This window comes from Silurus meridionalis, chromosome 8 (genome assembly GCF_014805685.1).
Source record: "Silurus meridionalis isolate SWU-2019-XX chromosome 8, ASM1480568v1, whole genome shotgun sequence".
In the NCBI taxonomy this organism is placed as follows: domain Eukaryota; kingdom Metazoa; phylum Chordata; class Actinopteri; order Siluriformes; family Siluridae; genus Silurus; species Silurus meridionalis.
Genome location: NC_060891.1, coordinates 13,553,309 through 13,576,928, shown reverse-complemented (window position 1 = coordinate 13,576,928; position 23,620 = coordinate 13,553,309). Strand labels below are relative to the sequence as shown.

Genomic DNA, 23,620 nt, shown 5'->3' with positions numbered 1-23,620 from the left:
TCAAGAATATCAAAGTTCTGGTACAATATCAATCAGGGTTTGGTTTTAAATATATTTAATACTTTAAAGATATTGTTGAAAAAACTTTGGAACAACCACCATCTCTGCCTAATCGGGGCCATCCAGATTCAATGTTTGGTGGAATCCTAACACTGCTTATCACCCTGAGACCAACACCTCCCACAGTGAAGCGTGGTGATGGGAGCATTATGTTCAGTTGGCTTCTTTGTTACATCTCAGACTAATACTCTTCTTACACAGCAACTGACTTTTTTTTTTTTTTTAAGCAGTAGAGCAATTTCATTTTCAGGTTGTTTGCTAGTCTGAGATTTTCATTCATGTAATATCTCAAAAATGATTGAAATAATATTAGTAGCTGAATTGTATTGGATTTTGGAATTGATCCAAACAATGTTAACCCTTATCCAGATATCTGCCTTTTTTTCAGCCACCTGATGATTTTTGTTGCCCATATCTTTCCATGTGTTTCAGCTAACGGAATGATTCTTGGTAAAAAATTACTTTGACATATATTTTTGAAAAAATAATTGTAAAAACTTTGCTACGTCAGCGGTTTCTCTTTGAAACAGTATTTCCACATTTGTTGTTCTGGCTTTTGAAGTTCACTAAGTTTAAGTACTGTAAAATATATATCAGATCAATGTTTTTTCTACTTTTTTCGCTTAAAACTGATCAAAACTACTAGTGAATAGTGACGTCATAGATATGGGGAAAAGACACACAAACTGACTTAATTTTATTATAAAAAGTGATTGTGGAATGGATTTTTTTAAACCATTTATCACAGTCTTGAATGTGTCAAAGATTAGAAACAAAACTGACTTTTGTGCATTGTTAGTTTTTTGCAGCATCAGCTTGAATTATTTTTATAATCATTTGTTGATAATGACTGATTTTTTCCCCATTGACTCTCATTATAACGACATTTTTTTATTGCGCCACCATGACATTATATATTCATGCATTTCTTTTTAAGTTAGTGGTTAACCTCTTCCTGATGGCAAGAGGTTAAAATTGCGGTTTTTACTGTTGACAACTAGGTGGCGTGACGAGACCATGAAATAGAGCTGTGGATACAAAGCTTAGCTTCCTACTTTCCTATGGAGTTTTCTAGTATGTGTGTTTGCGTGTGATAGAGAGAGAGGGTGACCTTTGTTCACTGACCTTGATGTATCCTTCACTGATACATGTTTTTATTTTTTCTGTAAAAAATCTACTCCACATCAGATCTATTAACATAATTTATTGCAACAACAACCTTCAAACTAAAAAATTAAAAGAACAAAAGTGTAAATAGATGGATGTAGAGAATAGATGAAGAACTAAATCACATATAGACATGTATTGTCCGTGTGTGTGTGCGTGTAAGTCAAGTCAAGTTGATTTCTACAGCGATTTTCACAACAGACATCGTCTCAAAGCAGCTTTACCGAATTTAACAGTTAAGGTGAATGGTGTGCATTTATCCCTGATGAGCAGCCATGGCGACTGTGGCAAGGAGACATCCCTTAGATGTTATAAGGAAGAAACCTTGAGAAGAACCAGATTTAAAAAGAGGAACCCATCCTCATTTGGGTGACATCAAGTGTGTGATCATAAATCTTTAAACACTACAGAACACTGGAGAATGAGAACTAACATGAGCACTGGAATGTAAGATTATGAGTAATGTTCTTTCTACAGTCATTTGTGGTTATAAAACTAGGAGTTACTGAGCAACTCATAAATAGCTCAACATTTGTGATCATCACAGATCCAACACCAGCTTCTCCATGCCAGAGCCTTTAAACACTCAAAGAGGTCCAATGTCCAAACTCCAAATTAAGTGGGATCCAATTGGCACTGGTACGTCTCTAGATGGTTCGGGATGTTTGCGAGTTCGGCATCTACTTCTTTAAAGGTCCATAATCTTCAAGAGGTGGGACGTGACTGGAGCTGGTGCAACCTCGGGATGCGTAGAGAAAGAGAAGCATTGAAGAGAAATGAGCGTAGCTGCTGTTCATGATATTAACACCACAAGTTGATAATGTGCATTTGATTTGTTCTGGAGCACAAGGTTATGATGTGAGACGTATGTTATATGTAGGCTTTGCTAAAAAGATATGTTTTTAATCTGCACTTAAACTGGAAGAGTGTGTCTGAGCCACGAACACTGTCAGGAAGACTATTCCAAAGTTTAGAAGCTTAATGTGAGAATGATCTCCCACCTTTAGTGGACTTTGCTATTCTAGGAACTACTAAAAGTCCGGCGTTTTGAGATCTCAGGGAGCGTGACGGATTGTAGCGTGTTGGAACACTGGAGAGATAACTGGTGTGTGTGTGTGTGTGTGTGTGTGTGTGTGTCTAGTTTTGTCAGCATTCCTTGCAGCAAATCACTTGGTGATTTTTACAAGTAAATCCACCACAGGCAACGCAAGTGCAGATTGTTGGTTGCTGGTGTCTGGACTGTAGCTCTCTCACAAGTGCAGCAGCAATTGGTGCATGGGGGAAGTGCCGTCTTTTTACAATTGCTGCCCAGCTCCTCTAAAAAAAAAAAAAAAAGCCTCCTCCTGTAGTGCTTTTGGTGGTTCCAAAAAGAGAGGGATCAATGGCTATAAAAAATTACACATGCATTATAAGCGGATATGTCCACCATGTTAAAAAAGAATGTTTGTGGCCACCGATTGGTTTTTCTTCTACAGCTGTAGGTGCTGACAACCTACAAAGATACAAGAAAACAATAAGTACAGACTTTATTTATACCTTTTCTAAAACTAAAAGCTTCATTCTAAAGTTGCACATTGCAATGAGAATAATCATGCAAACATACTGTACATGCAAACACAAACTATCTCCTAAATCCATCTCTAACAAGCACATGAATTCAGTAAAAATGATCTGAAATAGGAGGTGGTGACATCAGCAGTTATCCATAACTTGAGTCCATATTTGGCTGGTTTGTTTTGCATATATTGGCGAAATTGGCATCATCCTTTATAGGCCACAAGCTGTTCAGTCACAGTCACTTCTCTGCCAGAATTAAAAAGAATTTCAAGTCGATGAGCCCACATATCCCATATGGTTCTGATTGGGGCAAACTTGTCTCTTCTTTGGCGAGCTGCTCTGTTCAGCTTGTCATCAAAATGGAGCGCTCTGCTTATCTGATGAAACCTGTAGAGGGACATAGTGGCCTTAAAAACTGCCCGGCCACTTCGATCGTCCCACAGGAAGCATGGGGACTCATCTCTGGATCTGTAGACCCCAGCCAAAATTATCAGGCCCATGTAGGCTTTGACATCCGTGGAGCTCTCCTCATGTTGCTTGCTGCTCTTATTGTCAAATGACTAGTAGGATGGCATGCGAGTGTCTAAATCCACTTACCTTGTTTTTGTTTAGTCTGTACTTCTCATCAACAAAAGGCAGCAGGTGCATAAATCCACTTACTTTTTTTACTTCATGTAAACTCTTTGTAGTTATGAGAGCTGAGGTCGATATATACACATCAAGGGTCAGTGAGCAAAGGTCACCCTCTCTCTTACACACACACACACACACACACACACACACACATACAAACCCATAAATAATATAATACTCCATAGAAAACGGTATAGGAAAGCCAGAAACTACGATTTCTAACCACAGCTCTATTTCATGGTCTTGTGGCGTCACCTAGTTGTCAACAGTAAAAACTGCAAATCTTTCAAAATGCATGAATATATAATGTCATGGTGGCGCAATTAAAAAATGTTATAATGAGAGTCAATGGGGAAAAAGCTGCCAATATCAACAAATGATTATGAAAATAATTCAAGCTGATGCTGCTAAAAACTAACAATGCATAAAAGTCAGTTTTGTTACTAATGTTTGACACATTCAAGACTGTGATACTTGGTCAAAAAACAATCTAGTCCACAATCACTTTTTATATTAAAATTAATTAATTTGTGTTTTTCCCTATACCTGTGACATCATAAATTAAATTGGCAATAAAAAATCCTGGATTAAAAAAAATGTTTGTTGTTTTGATCAGAACTGAGGTTGATTTAAGTGAAAAAAGTAGAAAAATATTAATCTGATATATTTTTACAGCACTTAAACTTAGTGAACTTCAAAAACTCAAAGGGACTTTGTGGCACTATTTCTGAGGGTTAAGGTCAGATTTTATGTAGTTTTTCGTTTTTATCCAACAGCTTCCTTAACATATACATAGACAACATAGTCACAAGAAAGACTAGACAAATTTGTGCCGATAGCGTTGGCATAGAGTTCATCTTGTTATTGTTGTTGGGAATGTATAACATTTGAGATATACAGTATTTTTAAACAAAAACTTATTTTGTGAGTTCCCTTTTTTATTTTACTGCTTATTTACCGTATTTTCCGGACTATAAGCTGCTACTTTTTCCCCACGCTTTGAACCCCGTGGCTTAAACAACGAAGCGGCTAATTTATGGATTTTACCGGGGTTTTTAAGTTTCAAGCCAACAAACTGAGCCCCATAACATTAGACTAATGAAATTGCCGAACGGGTTCAGGTAAACCAATGAAACGCTTTATATTAGATCAGACGCGCTCCCACTGAATCGGGCCGCACCACATCATAAATATGGATGATGTTCCTCTGACGTTTGACCTGTCGCTCACTTGGACTGTCAACAGGAAATGCGAATCATTCGTCACGCTGAAAACAACCGGGCATAAAAACACACTTCACCTGTGTTCTGAGCTGCACAGCATCGGGAGAAAAGATTCACCGGTGGTGATTTTTAAACACACGACGATGCCAAAAGATAAACTCAAGAGAGAAATAGTTGTGAAAGGAAGGAGGAAGATGACTTTCTTGGTAGGCTACTGTTTAGATACAAGCCGTGTAACAGACACTGTCTTTCATTAAAGCCTGTGTAAAGTTCATTAGTTTCAATGTAGGAACCCTAACCCTGCGGCTTATAGACAGGTGCGACTTATTTATGTTCAAAATAAAAATCTTTTATAAAATTCAGTGGGTGCGGCTTATATTTGGGTGCGCTTGATAGTCCGGAAATTACGGTAGTTAAAGGAACAGGTGTATTTATATTAAGACACATTTATATTTGCGTTTAATTCATTTTCCTAATGAAATTGAAGCGCTTGAATGGAGTGAATATTTATGCAAGGCCACTTTAAAATGTCATGCAAATATTTCATGTATTTTAGCCGACAACACGAAATGAAAGGCCGTATTATCAAAATATTACAATCTGTTACTTGGTTTGTGTTTGTTTTTCCTCATTTCTAACAGTGAAAGTCTGAGATCTTGATATTATCTGAATGCATCAATGCATATATTCAATATTTAGTGGTGCTGTTGCCTGGGGCTGTATCCCCATATCATAGCCAGTGTCATCATAACCAGTACAGTCTGTGTTATGTGGAATGCCAACTATCAGTAGCCAAGTTCATGAAAATTTGTCTGGCATTTACACTGCAGTTTTACCTGTGAGGTGACAGTAACCAGAGCAATAGCACATTTTAAGCTCTGTTTTTGGTACATTTATGTAGCAATTATAAAGTTTAGTTTGTAGCATACATGTTCAGCTAAAAAAAAAAGTGTCATACTTTGCTGTAATTTCCTAAGTATTCAATTGTTTGCACATTGTTTCTTAGTCATTGTGAATATGTTCTACTTTCACTGGGAAAAAAGAAAATGTTGGTCTAAATGACCTTATAAGTGTTGCACACAATAATTTTCGACGTAAATATAAAAACTGTTCTCTATTCTGTTCATTAGAAATCAAACTTCTTTGTACCATTATTGCTTTTTTAATGGCATATACAGTTCAATTGACAGTGCAGTCTACCCTACAAAGTAATAATAGTCAAACCTTGGTGTGATGATTATTCGGTTTTAATAACTGACCTGTTATTACTCAGTTCCTGATAATGTGCAATTCATCATAATTATATAATAGTAAAAAACACACACAAAAAGTGATTTTTAATATTGCATTGCAATGAATCAAGTTTATCACCCTGTTTACATTTGAAAAATAAGCTGCTTTTTAAATATTCTATTATTGTTATTATTAACAGTTGTCAGACGTGGGATTATTAATTAGTACAATTTCATTCTAGCCTACTTACACAATGAAATTGATTTATCCAGCGCCTTTTGCTTAGGATCTATTGCACAATGTGGAATATAACTAGATTATGCATCAAGCATGTTTATTTGGTTTTCTCAGTCTCAGTCTGGATTTATTACACAATTAATGAGGCGTATTTAGAGCACTGGCTGCAATCGGAATGTCGTTTTATGTCATAATTCCTTATTTATTATAAATAATCTTGTTAACACCGACTCAAATGCTGCATAGCATAGTAGCTGAAGTGTAGAAAATGACACCAGTGTCCTTTTTTCTTTAAAGACATACTGAAAAGAAATGTTTATTTGTTTTTGCTGTCCCGTGCTGTGATTCGCCGTTTCCACACTTCTACTCTGTATTGACACTATGATTAGATTCTGGTTTATTTGTTCGTAGCTGACTCAAGTTTTTCTGAAGATCACATAGGCTCTTTTCTGTGGTGGGTCTCCAGCAGGATTGAGCCTGCAATAGCTTTTAGAGAATCCGAGGTCCACCTGTTGTATATTGTGTGCGCATGCTGTAGGTGTTCTGTAACTAGTGCAATACGTGAGAATATATTTTTGTGGGGAGAAGGCAGAGTTGGTAAAAGGCCAATGAATAGAAAGCTTGTGCAATCGTTCATGTAACATATTTATAAACAACAACAAAAAGTTTGCTATGAAGGACAATCAAAAGTTGGAACTGATTTCATGTTTATGGATTATTGTTGTTAATCGGTCTCTTTTGACCTTTTACTGGTTTTTTTAATGTGCCATGTATGTTTCTGTTAGAGATTAAGTCAAGTCAAGTCAAGAAGCTCCGTTTAACTAGGGTATATAGCCACTGTGTGTGCCTTTTCTCTTGAACTCTCGGTAACATTAAACATGCAACACTGTGAAGTCTTGCAAGGTTTGTGCTGATCTGTGTCATGTTCTAAAAATGTGATTTATTATTCTTGTTAATTTAAAATATGATTAAAATCAGAATATCAACCAACCCAACCAACCAGAGTGTCCTCCCGCTTTTTCTTTTATGAGATTGCATTTGCTGCTGTTATCCTGAGATAATAATGGGGAAATGTACATTTAATTGTTAAGGATTATTGGGCCAATTATTAGAAAGTTGTGTTCAAATTCCAGCAAAATCCGACACTGCTGGTTTACTTTGTAAGTTACTTTACCTTCAACTGCTCAGTATATCAAACCTAAGCTGCTATGGATGAAAGTGTAGCCAAAACATATAATGTAATATAATTTAATACAAATTTAGGCAAGGTTCTTATTTTTTCTTGCATCAACAAGAACTGAATATAAATTTCAAACATTTTTTCTTTGCGTTTGTGAAAAAGGAGGCATTTCCACTAGAGGGCAGCATTGGCCAGATAATGTGCAGTTCTGACTCATTTTGTGTTTCCTTTCAATGTCTTGTATGCACAAATTTAAAGTTCGATTGGGTGACGAAATTACAGGATACATTATTTATATAGGTCAAGTAACAGGTATACAATTAATGCACCACATTTTTACGAGCCTGCATCTAGTGGAAAGGACCACCATATGAACACTACTAACCAGATATTATTTGAGTGGTGAAATATTCTCACAGCGAATCATTGAACCTGGTGTGTGTGTGTGTGTGTGTGTGTGTGTGTGTGTGTGTGTGTGTGTGTGTGTGTGTGTGTGAGGTGCTGTAAGGAGTGTCAGCTGTACCAGCACTGCAGCCAGCCACTCATATTTAGCATAACAAAAAATCCAAAATTGACACTGATTAGGAAATTAATAGCACTGATTAGCACAGATTGTGCATAATAAAAGATTAGCCATTGTCTTTAAACTGTGCATTAGTGTCTAATAAAGTTCCAGTTTGTGTACACAATGTTTATAAACTAGAATCTCTGCCTCAGCTTGGACCAAATCTGAAAACTCACATGTCAGTGTTGAGAAAAATATTTAGTCACTGGTGGTGACAATTGAATACTGACAGACAAGGAGAAAATGTAAAAAATTATAGATGGGCTACATGCATGTGTACCTAGTGATTGGTAAGTTAATGTACTGCATTAACCAGTGTGGAGTACATGCACCTAAATATATCACAACCTATATCCTATTTGAGTCAGGTTATCAGATGATGCTATGATTTTGAGAACGATGATGATCGTGGTTATTTTTAACCAGCGAGTAGGAAGAAAGTCATGTGAAAAGGAAGTTCAAATTGTGACCAATATTCAAGTGTGCACAATGATACTGCATGGTTGCCAAAATACAAATTTACATTCTGTACCTGTTTCCTACATTTTGAACTTCTGTGATTAATAATAAAAAATTATTTTCATAGTTTTGCCATATAACATTATCAGCGTGCTATTACTGCATATATGTTCTTAACTTGTACTCTGAAAGCAGTGCAGACTGCAATGCATGGCATTCAAAACAAAATAAAGAAATAAATTGCACAAGTGAAGGAGGAGTACTAGTCTTTTTTTTGTATCAAACAAATTTAAACCAAAGTGAGTGCTTGCATATTTCCACTAAAGATCCCACTTAAGATCATTGATAATAACTGATTATCAAGTTCCTTTCATCAGATACAGTATAATTATCCAAGCCATAGCAACCAGGAAGAAACTATGCATCAAAGTTCATAGATTTCATCATAGATTTTTAAAAGCAAGTAGGTCATTTACTGAAATACAATGACACCTACAATCAAGGCCCTGTTAGAAAACAGACACGTCTCATTAGACTTGCTTTATTAAGAGCTTCATTCTCTGATTTAAAAAACACTTAACTGCAGACAGGCCTATGTGAACAAAAATGGATAAAATACCCATGTTCTTAGAAAAATCTGTTCAGTTTGCTCAATGTTGAGCCAGAAACAATATCGATCTTAAAGATGGAATACATATTAACAAAAGTCTAGAAGACCCAAACTCATAATTAACAAGAAAAAGGCTGGAATACGGCTCTATTAGAAACTGTAATTAGCGTTGCCTGGCTTTACTGAGAAAAGACTCAGTAAAGGGTTCAGACCCATTCACTTTGTGTGTGTTTCCAGGACCCTTGATGATCAGAGAATGTGTATGGAGGCCTTTGGAGTGTTGCGCTCTGATTCTTTGTTCTATCTGGGGGCTAGAGCTGAGCTCAGGGAGAAGCCTTTAAGGGCCAAGCTAACGTCATACATCACATTATGCATACCAGGACCATGGCCTCTCACATTTACATTTTTTAGATGTTTTCTTACATGTTTTACAAATGACATTTAATACATATTTAGCTCCCCGAATTAAAAATACCTTTTTAATTCTGCTTCAGTGATAAAAATATATACAGAGCCCTAACAGCCCACATTCTTATTTAAAGACCTTGATTTTTTTTTTTATTTATCCATGAAACCGTTGATCAATTAGATTATAATTTCACTCAATAGAGAGGGAGAGAAGAGTTACCATGCAAAAAGTGGAAGAGTGAAAGCGAGAAAAAGTACCAAAAAATGTGTAACTTTATTATGCCATTATAGGATTTGGAAATATCCCTTGCTTTCTATTCACTCGTTTTGCCTTTTTATGGTTGCAGTGTGTTAATAAATAAAAGTGGTCTGGAATGAAGTATACAAGAATAAATATAAACTAAGATGACTAAAATGTCCACGTCTCTCTTGTTATAAATATATTTGGCTTAACAATCCCAGGCTGAAGTGATTCATGCCTGAATGTCAATTACACAATTTTTGTTGATGGAAAATAAAAAGTGATATCTGTTTTTGCTTATTGCACATCTGAATTTCTGTGTATAGATTAGTAATACCAGTCCCATCCAAAGGTATTGCAACAGCAAGGCCAATTCAGCTGTTTTGCTATACACTATATACAGTTATGTTTGAGTTTGGAGACGAAAGATCGTAATTTCAGCTTTTACTTTGCTGAAATTCACACCTTGATGTGTTAAATAGATGCGTTTCAAAAAGTATTACTTCTGAATGTATACTCTTGGTTCGAGCTCTGTTTCACCTGTGGAAACTGCATTTGTTGTTAGGGATCAACTAACATTAAGACCAGAGAGCTTTCTATGAAAGAAAAAATTATGGAGAGAGAGAAAATCAATCAGAAACATTGCAAGAGACCTGGAAAATGAAAGACATTGATTAGTTTGACAAAGGAGAACAGCAAAGGTTTATGACAAAAACATTGTGAGAACTGTAAAGGGCAGATTTGAAGGATCACATTGCACCATCTGAAGAAGTCAAAGAAAGTTATTTCACAAAATGGAAACCACTCATCAACAATTACAATATGAAGCCCAGATAGGAATTTACATAGAAGTAATAGACAAGTAATAGAAAGATGAGCTACAAAGATATAGAACCAAGATTAACTTAAGTAAAGATAAAGTAATGGGAAGACCAACAAGCAAAGCGTATAAAACATGTTGAAAGGAATATCATGGCTTGGGCCTGCATGGCTGAACCAGTGTGCTAATTTCACAGTGACAGGACTGATTTGTGATAGAAGAGTATCTGCAAGAGTAAAAGGGAAAGTTTATAGGACTGTGCTGAGACCTGCGATGTTGTATAGTTTAGAGACAGTGGCATTAAATAAAAGACAGGAGGTGGAGCTGGAGGTAGCAGAGCTGAAGATGTTGAGGTTTTCGTTGGGAGTGACGAGGATGGACAGGATTAGAAATGAGTTTATTAGAGGGACAGCGCATGTAGGACGTTTTGGAGACAAGGTGAGGGAGGCGAGATTGAGATGGTTTGGAAATGTGCAGAGGAGGGACATGGGGTATATCGGTTGGAGAATGCTGAGGATGAAGCCACCAGGAAGGAGGAAAAGAGGAAGACCAAGGAGGAGGTTTATGGATGTGGTGAGGGAAGACATGCAGGTAGTTGGGTTGAAAGAGGCAGATGTAGAGGACAGGGGGTATGGAGACCCTAACCCTAATGGGAGAAACTGAAAAAAGAAGAAGGAAAAAGTTCCTTTCACCGAGGCTACACGTGTGATAATTTCATGGTGATATTTTCTGTAATGGTGTATTACACATGTCGTCATGTTGTATGTATTGCACCATCCTTTATTGGAAATCTATTTTTATACTAACCTGCCCCTGTTAAGGGTCTCTGCACAGCCCTGGTTATACCATTGATGGTGTTTCCGTGGAGACTTTATTACCCTGGGGGTCTGTGGCCTGTGCCCTGTGCGTGAGAAGTGTGGGCCATGTGTGCTTGTCCAAAAACAAGACGATACTGTGGGTATTGTAGTGTGCCGCAGAAATATTTCCTTCCGAATTGTCGCTCAGGTTTTCGGAATAAACGAAATATTTGTTACTCTGGATATATGTCTAAGGCTGGAAGATTAAACCCATAATGATACGGATGTTTTAGGTTCAGAACAACTGGAATTGTGGACGCTTCCGACGTTGTAGGACTACATTATCCATAATTCAAAGCGCTCCAAGAGGCCATGTCGTCACTGCGGACGTGTAGATCAGATCTCTGTATATGGGGATATTGCTGTGATGATGAATGGTGCGGCTTAACTGTTGTACGTGACTACATGTAACGTGTTTTTGGTAAATTGTTGATTTTGTGTTTAATCGCTTCTGGAAGTGAGTCGATTCGCTTTGGAGATTTTTTTGCGCCTCTATTTGAATGTTGCTACGAGGCTCGGGCTCTGATCAGTGTTGCTAACTAGCGTCCAGGACAAGTGGATTTATCTTCCGCTGTATGATGCCTCAGGACAACATGAGCTCCTTGATTCAGAGACTTGCCCGACAGGCGCTGGCGACCTTCCGCAACCCGGTGAGTGAGGAAAGCAAGACGTTTGTGGAAAATCAGAGCAAACTGAGGAACCTGCTGGCGGAGGTCAGGGCGGTGGATCTTAAGATCGTCCCCCGGTGTGTGGAGAGCAGCTGTCCGCCACCAACACCATCGCAGCTCCTCGGTCCGCCTGTTACCTACATGCACATCTGCGAGACGGACTCGTTCAGCATGGGGGTGTTTCTGTTAAAGCACGGCTCCTGCATCCCGCTTCACGACCACCCGAACATGTACGGCATGCTCAAAGTGCTCTACGGCAAGGTCAGGGTTAGTTGTTATGACAGATTGGACTTCTCGGCCGACAGCGCCAGCGGGAGGCAGTACAACCCGCCGCTTCTCCCGTTCCAGAACAGCGCCATGCGGCCGTCCGTGCAGCGCTCCCTCGGCGAGTACACAGAGGAGAGTCCCCCGTGTGTATTATCCCCCCACAGGGACAATCTGCACCAGATCGAGGCCGTCGACGGACCCACCGCCTTCCTTGATATTTTGGCACCACCGTACGACCCAGACGACGGCAGAGACTGCCACTATTATAAAGTTTTGCAGCAGGTCCCCGAGGGTGCAGACAGAAAAGCGGGGGACCAGGAGCAGAGCGAGCTATGGCTCATGGAAATCCCTCAACCCAGTGAGTTCTGGTGTGGTGCTGAGCAATACCCTGGCCCAAAGGTCACTCTGTGAAGGAATCACCATTGAAAATGAAGGAAAAACTTGGCAGGTCTTTAAAAGCCTGACTTCTGTTTGTCATGGCACTGTATTGTCCCGAAAAACAAGCTGGACTGTGAACTGCGAACAATCACATTTTCTGACCTCTCATGGCCCTGTTGCTGTGTCTCACTATTACACTTGTGATCTGGCATGCCTGGCTAAGGCTGCCTTTTGTTTGTCTGAATGATAACGTGTATAAATGTTAGCTATTTCAAAGCAAATTTCCTTCATTATAGTCTTTTATTTTAATATATACATGTTCAACAAATAATAGGACTAGGCCTGTTTTTTTTGCAATTCTTGTATATGGAGTTTGTGGTCAAACAGGCATTACAATATAATCTGTATTAAATTAACAAACATTTCTATATAGTTCCACACCAATGGCTTGTTTTGTCTGGTTTTAATTAACTGGACCCTGATTTCCTGTTTGGTAATGTACATTTCAGCATGTCATACACACTGGCCTGATGTTTTGTCCATGCAAAGCTACTGAAGTTACAGGAGTAATTAGATAGCTAGTATGTTAAGATCCCAGATTAGCAGATAAACTTTCATTTCAGTTTCATTCTGAACTTTGTGCCCAAATCAAATGAGACTCTGCTGCAGTGATTCTCATCTGTTGGGTCACAGCTTAAAAGTTGAATGCAAACAGACATAAAGTGGGTCATTTAGGATGTTCTCAATCCAAAGCTCATATACAAAACTTTTGACCATGCTTTTTTATTTCGAAAGGCATCTTGTATTTCCCACTTACAAACATAATAGACTGCTTACAACTTGTTCATCTGTTTTTGGTAACCTGACAGTAAACAGTGACACAAACACTTACAGCCAGATTTATTTGTACACACACACACACACACACACACACACACACACACAGAGAGAGCACAACATCCTGGTACTTGTTTCAACTTTTGGGTAATGACCTAAAGGTAAAGGACAACTGTGTGAAGCAAGTGGATTTCAGAACCACTGCTAAAGAATACCTGACATAACGCAATGAGTTTTTTTAGGCACTTACACAGTTAATTGCATGACTGAAGCTTGAACTGTTTTGTAAATGATTCATTGTAGTGTTGTGTTGAGGAATCAACAATTTGGGGCAATTTTAAACAATAAATATCTCGTTTCATTAAAGTACGCCTGGCTTATTCTAGAAAAAAAAATCTTTCTCTCTCACACACATCTTCTCGTGTGTCTTAGTACAGGATAACATCCAGGTAGAAATTATACACATGAAAGTGTTAATTCACCCAAGATGCATTCTAAATATTTATATCTGATCATTGAAATAGGTGGCCATGTTTTTACCTGTGTACATTAATTTGATGCACTTGTTCCATGAATGCTCATGATGATTAGAACTAGTAAAATCTGAAAAGCTATGAAAGAGGCCTACATGACCTTGAAACAAAACTAAATAAAATTGAAGAACAGTGTAAGTTAGTGTTTTAATGTAATGCTCTGAGCTGCATATTAATTCATGAAGGCAGAATTCAATCTGACAGAAATGCATTTGTCTGTGTAAATACATGTGGTTAAACTCGGATCAGGAGAAAATCCAAATATGAAATGTAAAGGTAAAAAAATGGGATCTTGGATTCACCCACACCTTGCACGTTTGTCTTACCCAAAGATGTGAAAGGATACCCTCTAGTGGTGGGCCTGTGTAATGCCCAAACCTTGCCCATTTACAACACATGTACAGCAAATCTCCATTGTATTAATTTAATTATTTACAGATCCACACCTCCAAGTATGATTTGGACACACTTCGTTTGTGTACAAAACAATATTAGGAGGGCACACTAGGAACAAACAAAGTTCTCAGCAATCGCCCAGTTTCACAAAACTCAGCACAAAAAAAAAAAAAAAAGAAATCACAGTAAGGTAGTAAAGTGAGTGTTACTTCACCAGTTACGAAAAGCAGCAGTTGATTGTATAAAGTGATCTGTGAATGTTACACAAAAGAAATCATCAGTTATAAACATTAAAACAGTAGACTTCAAGGAAACAAAGCATACGAAATAACGTACTTGCAACAGCAGCGATTTGTTCCTGATCACGTGGAAAACATAAACAGTGTCATACATAAGACTCATATAAAGCTGCCTTGGATTTGTACACACAGGCCAGGTCAGATATCCCATAGTACTGCACAAATTCATATTGTTTATATACCACTTCTTACCAGGCACATGCAGAAGGTGGGACTTTCTTGTTTTTTTTGTTTTTTTTTTAGCAAGAGTGCTCCATTTCAATATAAATATGTTGAAGGTGTTTTAGGCAAATTACAACAACGAAATGATCAAAACGGCTTGAACAAAAAGATGTTGAAAACAATCTCTGCATTTTTTCCCTCAAGCAACCATAACCTAGTGTATAAAAGTTTTAGATAAGTAGTTAGCTAAAATGGATATAGGTTAAAAAAACCCACACCAAACTGTATCTGCCAAGAAAACATTATTATTATTGTTATTATTTAAGTTCAGCCTCTTACCTCAATTTAACTTTATGGAAAAGATTTAATAATCTCTACTGAAAAAAGGCAATTCAATAGTTATTTACTCACAATATATTCCATAATGAGAGAGCAAGGAGACCACAGTGGGAGTCAACAGTTTTCCTACCTGGAAGTAAGCTGAGAGAGAGAGACTGTGATGCTAACCACATTTATATTTGTTACATGTGGGAGTAAAATATAAATGTAATATAATTATTCAACTTATATTTTGTTTATTTCCATTCCAAATTTCTAGGCCCTGTGCAATTTCAGTCTCTGAGGGTAACATTTTTAAGCATCACTTGCTAACATTGAGGTTCCTTTTTGCAGTGGTCCTGATTGGTGAGATCAGCGTTTTTTTCATGGAGTAAGCATTTTGTACATGCTGTACCACACCAGCCTCAAGTTATTATTGTAAAATATTGATAATCATATTAAATCAGATTTTACTTTGAGTATGACATGATAATATGCGGAACAGGGTTACTCCAATAAAGGGAGGTAAGGTGTGGATGCCATTATTTTTGAGCACATGCCACTGAAGAACTCTGCATGTCCTGGTTAAGTAAGGTAGTATTTGGGATGTATTAAAACAATATGATGTCTGGGGCTAAAAGTGGGTCAACTTCCTCTATCCATCGCCATTTCCAGGTCACGTGGTCAGCAGGGTTGTCCAGGTTGTCTCTGGTTAATTTCTCTCACATGCCCCCCTGAGCTGCTGATGTCGGGGCAGGAGGAGCGCTCGCCCTTTTCTCTCTCTGTCTCTGGTGGATTTTCGCGTGCCTCCTTCGCTCGTCGCTTCGGGCGAACTTCCGGCCGCAGAAGTCGCATGAGAATGGTTTTTCGCCCGTGTGCGTGCGGATGTGCGTGGTCAGATGGTCGCTGCGGCTGAAGCTGCGCATGCAGATGCGGCACTGAAACGGCTTGTGGCCGGTGTGGATGCGCACGTGGCGCGTGAGCTCGTCGGAGCGCGAGAACCGGCGGTCGCAGCCCTCAGCTGGACACGGGTACGGCCGCTCATGGACCGGGGTCTTGCACGGCCGGGTCGGGTACTTCCTCGGTCGCAGTATGGGTCGCAACGGGACACTCTGAGGGTTAGACTCCGTGGGTGGCCTCAGTCCATCCACGGGACACGAGAGAGTAAAATTTCGTATCATGCTCAGTGGAGTGAGGGGAGGAGGAGGAACTCTAACGGAGTCCAGAGAGCAGGAAAAGGGTTTTCGGTCCTGGAACACGGGCGTGTCTCGCTGGCTGGGGCTCTGGTAAAATCCTCCGTATTCAGGTATGATGGAAAAAAGCGCACCGTCTATAGTGGACTTTGGGGATGTGTAAGAAGCTGACGGGTAGGTTAACGGGCATGTGCTGGTGGACAGGTAAGTGGAGGGGTCCTGGTAGGCATCCGCACTACAAGTGTAAGCTGGAGCCGATGTGTACATGTGCTCCATATCCTTCTCGTGGGCTTTGGCACAAGGTGGCGTGACTGAAAGGTCAGTAGGTCCTGGAGAGGAGGTAGGGAAAGGGGATGCGAGAGCAGGTGTCGCGTTTTGGACTTCAGTGCAGACAAAGTTGATCAAGCTGTCCGGGTTCCAGCTGCCGTGTGCGCTCTGAGCGCCGATGGAGATTTTACCCGTGTAGGAGACAGGAGGACTCTTAGTGCTGTTCGGGTCTATAAAGTCACCAAAGCGCTTTACTTTGGAGAAACTGTCCGTGCCAAGACCACCTATATCCGACAAGAAATACATCAGATATTGTATGTTAGTTTCCAAGTTATACCTTCCTGTATATGTTGTGGTTTATTCAAGTTGCATTATAAGAAGTTGTATTACAAGTCTAGCCCCTTGTTTTCTCTGTCATGAGACTATTTAGGCACATCCTCTCATCATAAAAAAAACGTGCAATTCAATGTAACTTTCGCACAGGTCAACTCGTAATCTAGAGAGAAGCAGAGCGCTTGGATCAGATCTATCTGCGCGCTTACCTGCTGATGCCTCGCTTCCTACGTTTACATGCGGAAAGCCGCTCGGTATGTCTGCGATCTCATCCATAGGACACGCATCCGGTGCAATGGAGCGGATCAGATCAGTCAGCGTTTCAGCGACTTTATCCACACTGTTAGCTGTCATTTTAACACACTGCAAAGTTGCTCAATTAAAAACCCACTGCCTTTATAAAAAAACAAACAAACAAACAAAAAAAAAAAACCCACTCCAGGGGTTACCCAGGCATTATAATTTAGGACATAGAAACAACCAAAACTGATGTCTCGATTTATTATGTTGTCTTCAATATGATGAACTGCTCGCTGATCTCATTAATAATTCGCACCCCTCAGTTGCCCGACGCTGTAACCGAGGCTCGTGAGTTCGTAGGCATTTTTAAAGGACGCTTTCAATGTGTGCTACGTCATTGACCATAAAAGGACATGAGATAAAAGAAGGTTGGGCGACTAATAGGAGGCACGCGCTGGGACACGACTGGGGATCAATGCACATCAGTCGTTCTTTAGCTTCAGGTTTTTATAGTTGTGCACATTTCAGGTCGCATCGGTTAGTGTGTTTGTGAGTGGGAGGTTTGCCTCCTCACTTTGGCTGTTTGGGTTTTGCGCAGGTTCTCTGCAGGTTGAGGAGAAACGAGCAGATAACTTTCCTACTCCGAAATCAGGAATTCCGGTCAGGTCACTCCCATAGATGGATCTCATCCGGCGGCCAGAGACACGCCCCTTTTGGCCAAAAATGGAACATCCGGAAATTTCGGGTCGGAAACCTACTCGTTGTGATAAAACCCATTCTAACATCATAACCACAATAGAATCATGGAATCATGTTGACTGAATGACGGAAAGTAGGATTGGAGTAAAACGGAAATATATTGTTTTTAATTAAGGACATCACTGAGGAGAAAATACAGATGAACGATCTATTTCTTTAAAGTCTGTTGTGGTTTATAATTTTTTTTATGTTCGTTTCAAACTCAAAAATTCACGATTCAGTGTAACAACAACAACAACAACAACAACAACAACAACAACACATTTGAACGGATACAGTTAAGGATTACAACTGTAATGAAAAGACAGATGCTCCATACATTTTCATATTATTTTATATTATTAAGTGTGTTCTGCTGTTTATATAACAACAACAACAACAACACCAACAACAACAACAACAAAAAATTCATTTGTCAGGTACCTAATTTGCACCTCTTTAAGCTCATTTTCAAGTCTTGGACTATTAAGATTGTGAACTTTTACTGTAAACATACAGACAAGCAATAGCTGCAAAATTCATGATCACGACCCCCCCTGAACACCCCTTCCCCACCCATTCCACCAACTTAAACTTATAAAATAACACATTTTGAAGACCAACTATAAACCACTATTATTTCAGATTTTTTCTTCTGCAATCCAGTTCAATAAGTGTTTCTATGATGCGGATATGAAGTAATGGCAAAGATGACACAGGCGAATTTGGAAACCCTTAGTGAGCTCTATATAGATTTGAGAGCAACTGTACCACCATGCAACAATTCCATAATGCAAAATGACTTCTCCCTGCCTCTTTGAGATGGCAGGAAGACACTTTACATACAGTATCTCTGACACAGCATCAAACCCCTTGTCGTCATTCTTTGTTTTTCTGCCACCGTGATCTATTTTCATCTTTGGCGGCGTGAGCAATCGAGCAGTTGCTGTACTTGTGATTGAGGCCTAATTTTGTAGCCACCCACACAAGAGAACAGCCCCTTCTCTGTGGATTCTCAGCCAAAGCTGAGGCTCTCCTCGCTGAATAGATTTGCCCTCCTACAGCTTGCCGCTCCACTCCCTCCTCCCTGCCGAGCTCGTGCGAGCTCCTAGCTTCTTGCGCGCCCACACACACATGCATGCACATGTCTTCACCGACGCTTCACACAACCCAGAGTGACGCAACCAGTTTCACAACTAGTCTATGTCTGAGTTATCTATCTCTCTGGACTGTACTCTGTCCATTTTTTTAAGAGAAATATGATTTCTTAATTGTCTTGTTTGTGTGTACGTCGGTGTACAGCAGAGCAGCTGGAATTATATCAAGTTTAGGAAACTTGTAATTAAAGAGCCATGCCACTCACAGATCAATGTGACGGTTCAGACACACTGTGTGTGATGACAGTTCACTAATGAGAGTTTGTCTCTCCACACTTAAATACACACTACATCAATTCCCCTCCTGTCATCTGAGATGCTGCAGTCCCGATAAATGGCTAATCTAAAAATCATCCCATGAGCTCTTATAATATCCACATACATTGGGTTGTAATGACTTTTAAAGAAAATCAGTCTTCTCTGCTGTCTTACTTAATAAAATGATTGTAGGCTGCCTGAGGAATTCACATGCATTTCAGTGTACAGGCCAAATGACACACATACTATGGATTTTGGTGTTTTGTGGAACTCACTGGCTATTTCTGTAATGGACGAACTCCATATGGCAAATAGTGCACTACATGGGAATGTGTTTAAGGCTTTCACACCCAGTTTTATGCTTTTTATTTGAAATAGTGAGAGAGTTCGGATTCAGGCTTGCCTGCCTCAACATTGTTGGGGGCAGAGCTTCAATCCCACTCCATGTCCTTGTCCTTTGTTTCACACCCACAGGCACAAAAATGTATTCCTATTGTGCCTGCATTGCCAGCTTCACTTTTAGATTTCTATTTAAATCTATCAGAAGAGAATAGGCACAAGTTAATAGTGTATATAAAAGCTAAAGCGTACTAAATTACAAGGAATATAAATAATTGGGATAAATAAAAATGTATGTGTATAGATAGATAGATAGATAGATAGATAGATAGATAGATAGATAGATAGATAGATAGATAGATAGATAGATAGATAGATAGATAGCTGGGCTATTAGGTTAATTGGATTAATTTCAAAATTCCAAGTTTAGCATATTGGTTTAATGTTTTTTTCTGATTGTCTGGCATAGCCTCCACAACTCCCAGCCCCCTGTACCCCTCCCATGCCCCTTATGCCCTGTACGCCCACGCCAAGCCATGTTTCACCACCCGTTTTGTTTGCGTGTGCCGTGGTGCTGCATGGGGGCCTGTCGACCCCTGCACACACCGATTAATCAAACGTCACAGAGAGATTTCTTTCAAATAGATTATTCCCTTTCATTACACACCAGACTGATATTTAATGCATGTTTTTTTGTTTACTGACACACTGGGCCCCAAAACACTGCTATCTGGTCCATTTTTAACCGATAAGTTTTTTTCAAATGATTATTTTAAATGTTGTAGTGTTTAATTTTCCATCTTGATTTTAGTTCCAGGAATACAATCTAATTTAAGTAATAGTTTTTAGGATTGTATTTAAATAATGTAGAATCATACAGTATATTAAGATTGTTACATTTCATATCTATGTAGTCAGTCAAATATCAGTCATACCCTCAAATAATAAAAAACTTTGTTTTTACATGATTTAATGCCAGTACAAAATGATGCAAAATCTCACAAAGCTTGCTTCTTTGTTGGTTATACTTTTTTGGTCGTATTTCGTTTAAAAAAAAACAGTATGACAGTATGGATTTTCCAGTACTAGGACAAATATGTAGCTATACACATTACACACTCATTTTACAAACAACTTAGTTGAACACTTACCAAATGTCTTACTCGAGGCTCTTTCAGTCCTTCAGTGGCTCTTTGGTTTATTCAGCTACAAAATTTCCACTGAAGCTTGTAACTCAGGCCTTTCTGCTCCTGCTGCCAAAACACACTCAGGACACACATACAATAATTACACACGCTTTCATAAACCTTTAAGACTAGAAGCAGTCATATACATTTCCTACTTGCAGGAAGCAACTGAATAAGTCAGACAGTGGGTTTGTTCCCACCTCTACACATCCTCAGAGTGGAAATTGTTATGATAATGAACAAGGTTTGGGAGAGAGCTAGGAGATTGGACCAGAAAACGTTGCTTTGCCGGGGGGAGTCCGTAGGTGTTTGGGTCACATATGCATATCATGCTCAGGGCGTGGTTTTCCTAACAGCTGACCTTTTTCAGAACGCGTTCTCACCAATAGCACATAGTTTTTTTATATCAGTGATTTTATCAGCATATCAGCATTCTTTTTTAAACTCTAGTTAAACATTTTTAGGCTGCAAAGTGCTGCAAAGTCAGAACATGTTTAGGAATTTAGTAAACTACTTGCCTAATGTTTGTACACAGTTGGTTTCTATAAACATTCATAAATCAAGTACACTTGATTTGTAAGCTCTAATCCTGATCTTTTGCAGTCTAAATGTCCCCTAAGCAGGCCCCATATTGATCATAAGATCAATGATGTGCATTTCAGATACTACATAATACAGGAACCTAGATTAGGAAACGTAATAAAATAATGACACACATGGAAAGAACCAGTCTGTAATTCTAATGAATGAGTGTAACTCTGTTTTAGAGACTGGCGCACCCCCCGTCACCCTTCTACCCAGTGCGTGGGTGGAGAGCCCAGGAAGATGGATGACCACGCTCCCAAAGCGTGATAGGTATTGCCCATGTCACCAACAAGAAACAAAGACATAAGGCAGCAGGATTGATTGCATGGGGGTGTTGATCATTAGGTGTAAAATCGACACAGACCCACCAAAAAATCGACACCGCTGCTTATATATGCACTGGAAACTAATGCACCATGTTGTTTATTTCTCATCATAGCAATACTTGCAGCTCCATGTAAATCTGTAATTTTTGTTTTCTGATAGATCGTTTTCTCTTTATACACCAAATTAAAGGCTTGCTGTGATTGATTAGGATTCATTCAATGACCACATCAACTTTATTAGTAACACGTGTACACTTGCACATTTATGCAATGAGCTAATCAGCTAATCATGTGACAGCAGCACAGTGCATAATATCATGCAGATACATGCTTTAGCTAGTGTTCACATCAAACATCAGAATGAAGAAAATAAGTTTACACAGAAAAGAGTGAGAAAGAAATCGCATCGAGTTTGCAGAGGTCAGATTGGTTACAGCTGCCAGTAAGTATATATGATTATATAACTAATATAATAACTGTTTATAAATGTGGTGCACAGAACAGAATCTCAGCATGCACAAGACCTCAGACTTTGAGGTGGATTGGTTACAACAGCAGATTGGTTTCCACTCCTGTCAACCAAGGACAGGACCTGACTATCACAGACTCACTTTTAACTGTTAAAAAATACATGGTCTGTTTTTTTTCTAGACTTCCTCTTAACTCAAGAACAATTAGATTATTCTTCTCTGATCGCTCTCATCAACATGATGTTTCAGCCTGCAGATGCTCTGCTTACTGGATGTTTTTCACACCATTGGGTGTAAATTCAAGAGCATGTTAGGGTTAGGGTTAGTATCAGAAGATTCTTAAATACTCAAACCAGCAATATCGTACCAATCATGACCTGGTTAAAAGTTATACATTTCACACTTTTTCTTAATTCTGACCATTGATGTGAACTGAACATGGAACTGAAGCTCTTCACCTGTATTTGCACGATATTATGTACCACACTGCTGCCACATGATTGAATAACTACATAAATGAACAGGTGTATAGGTATTCCTAATAAATAGTGTATGGTTGTATTAGTGTGCATGATTTTTTCATTATGTGTGCTCATATTACTTCTGAGCTTTAGGGCAGTTATCATAATACCTTTAAATTGCTTTGGTACAAATTCCTAATCATGTTTTCCAATGATCATTGTGTGTGTGTGTGTGTGTGTGTGTGTATATATATATATATATATATATATATATATATATATATATATATATATATATATATATATATATATATATATACTTTACTAAGTTTTTGTAACCTTGTGTACTATGAATGAAATAGTGATTAATATCTTTGCAGGAGAAAGTTTCCACAGTAAAGGTTTCCCACTATCCAGTGTATCAAAGAATCAAAGAATTAAGGTATATAAATTTTTAATAAACGTGAAATGCTATCAGGGATACTATTTATGAAAAGTAATTAATTTAAAAATATAAAAGTGTCTGATCGGATGCGTTCAAATTATTTACCATGACAAGCAGGTGGCGCCAAACACCAACAAATAATGGAGCTTAATCAGGCAATAGTGATATTTGGTTTTTTTTTAGTCAGAGCTCAACGAGTAAAAAAAAATAATAATAATATTAAAAAAAGATTTATTTCAAATACTGGGTTTTTTATATGCCTGACTTCAAGTGCAGACAGGTGGATTGGCATCTACAGTTACTGCCATACAAAGTTAGGCCTGTTTCAAAAAGTAAGGCTTGTACCCAAATATTTTTATTTTATTTTATTTTGGCAGACACTTATATACAGAGTGACTAAAAATGGGAGGAATAAATCTCATCCAATCAGAAAACTAGGCAGTTGGGGATTACTGGGTCCAAACATGGATTTCTAGCAGACCAAACCAACCAACCTTCCACCAGGTAAAAGAA

General features: G+C 38.7%; 2 protein-coding genes across 2 annotated transcripts; one reads left to right on the top strand and one right to left on the bottom strand.

Annotated features, from left to right (window-relative positions):
* The first annotated feature begins 11,559 nt into the window (after nt 1–11,559).
* On the top strand, nt 11,560–13,766 carry adob (2-aminoethanethiol (cysteamine) dioxygenase b). Its single transcript, XM_046856356.1, has one exon. The coding sequence runs from the start codon at nt 11,826–11,828 to the stop codon at nt 12,594–12,596; it is 771 nt and encodes a 256-aa protein (XP_046712312.1). The 5' UTR covers nt 11,560–11,825; the 3' UTR covers nt 12,597–13,766.
* Nucleotides 13,331–17,990, bottom strand: egr2a (early growth response 2a). Its single transcript, XM_046856355.1, has 2 exons — nt 17,111–17,990; nt 13,331–16,852 (listed from the first exon to the last, which is right to left on the bottom strand). Exons 1-2 carry the CDS (start codon nt 17,253–17,255, stop codon nt 15,831–15,833), a joined length of 1,167 nt encoding a protein of 388 aa, XP_046712311.1. The 5' UTR covers nt 17,256–17,990; the 3' UTR covers nt 13,331–15,830.
* Nucleotides 17,991–23,620: the final 5,630 nt, after the last annotated feature.

What these genes read in the sequence shown, in the direction of transcription:
- adob (XM_046856356.1), top strand. Translation starts at nt 11,826, where the DNA reads ATGATGCCTCAGGACAACATGAGCTCCTTGATTCAGAGACTTGCCCGA.
- egr2a (XM_046856355.1), bottom strand. Translation starts at nt 17,255, where the DNA reads ATGACAGCTAACAGTGTGGATAAAGTCGCTGAAACGCTGACTGATCTG. An exon ending in AGGAAGCGAGGCATCAGCAG is followed by an intron (nt 16,853 to 17,110) that starts GTAAGCGCGCAG and finishes TGTCGGATATAG; the next exon opens with GTGGTCTTGGCACGGACAGT.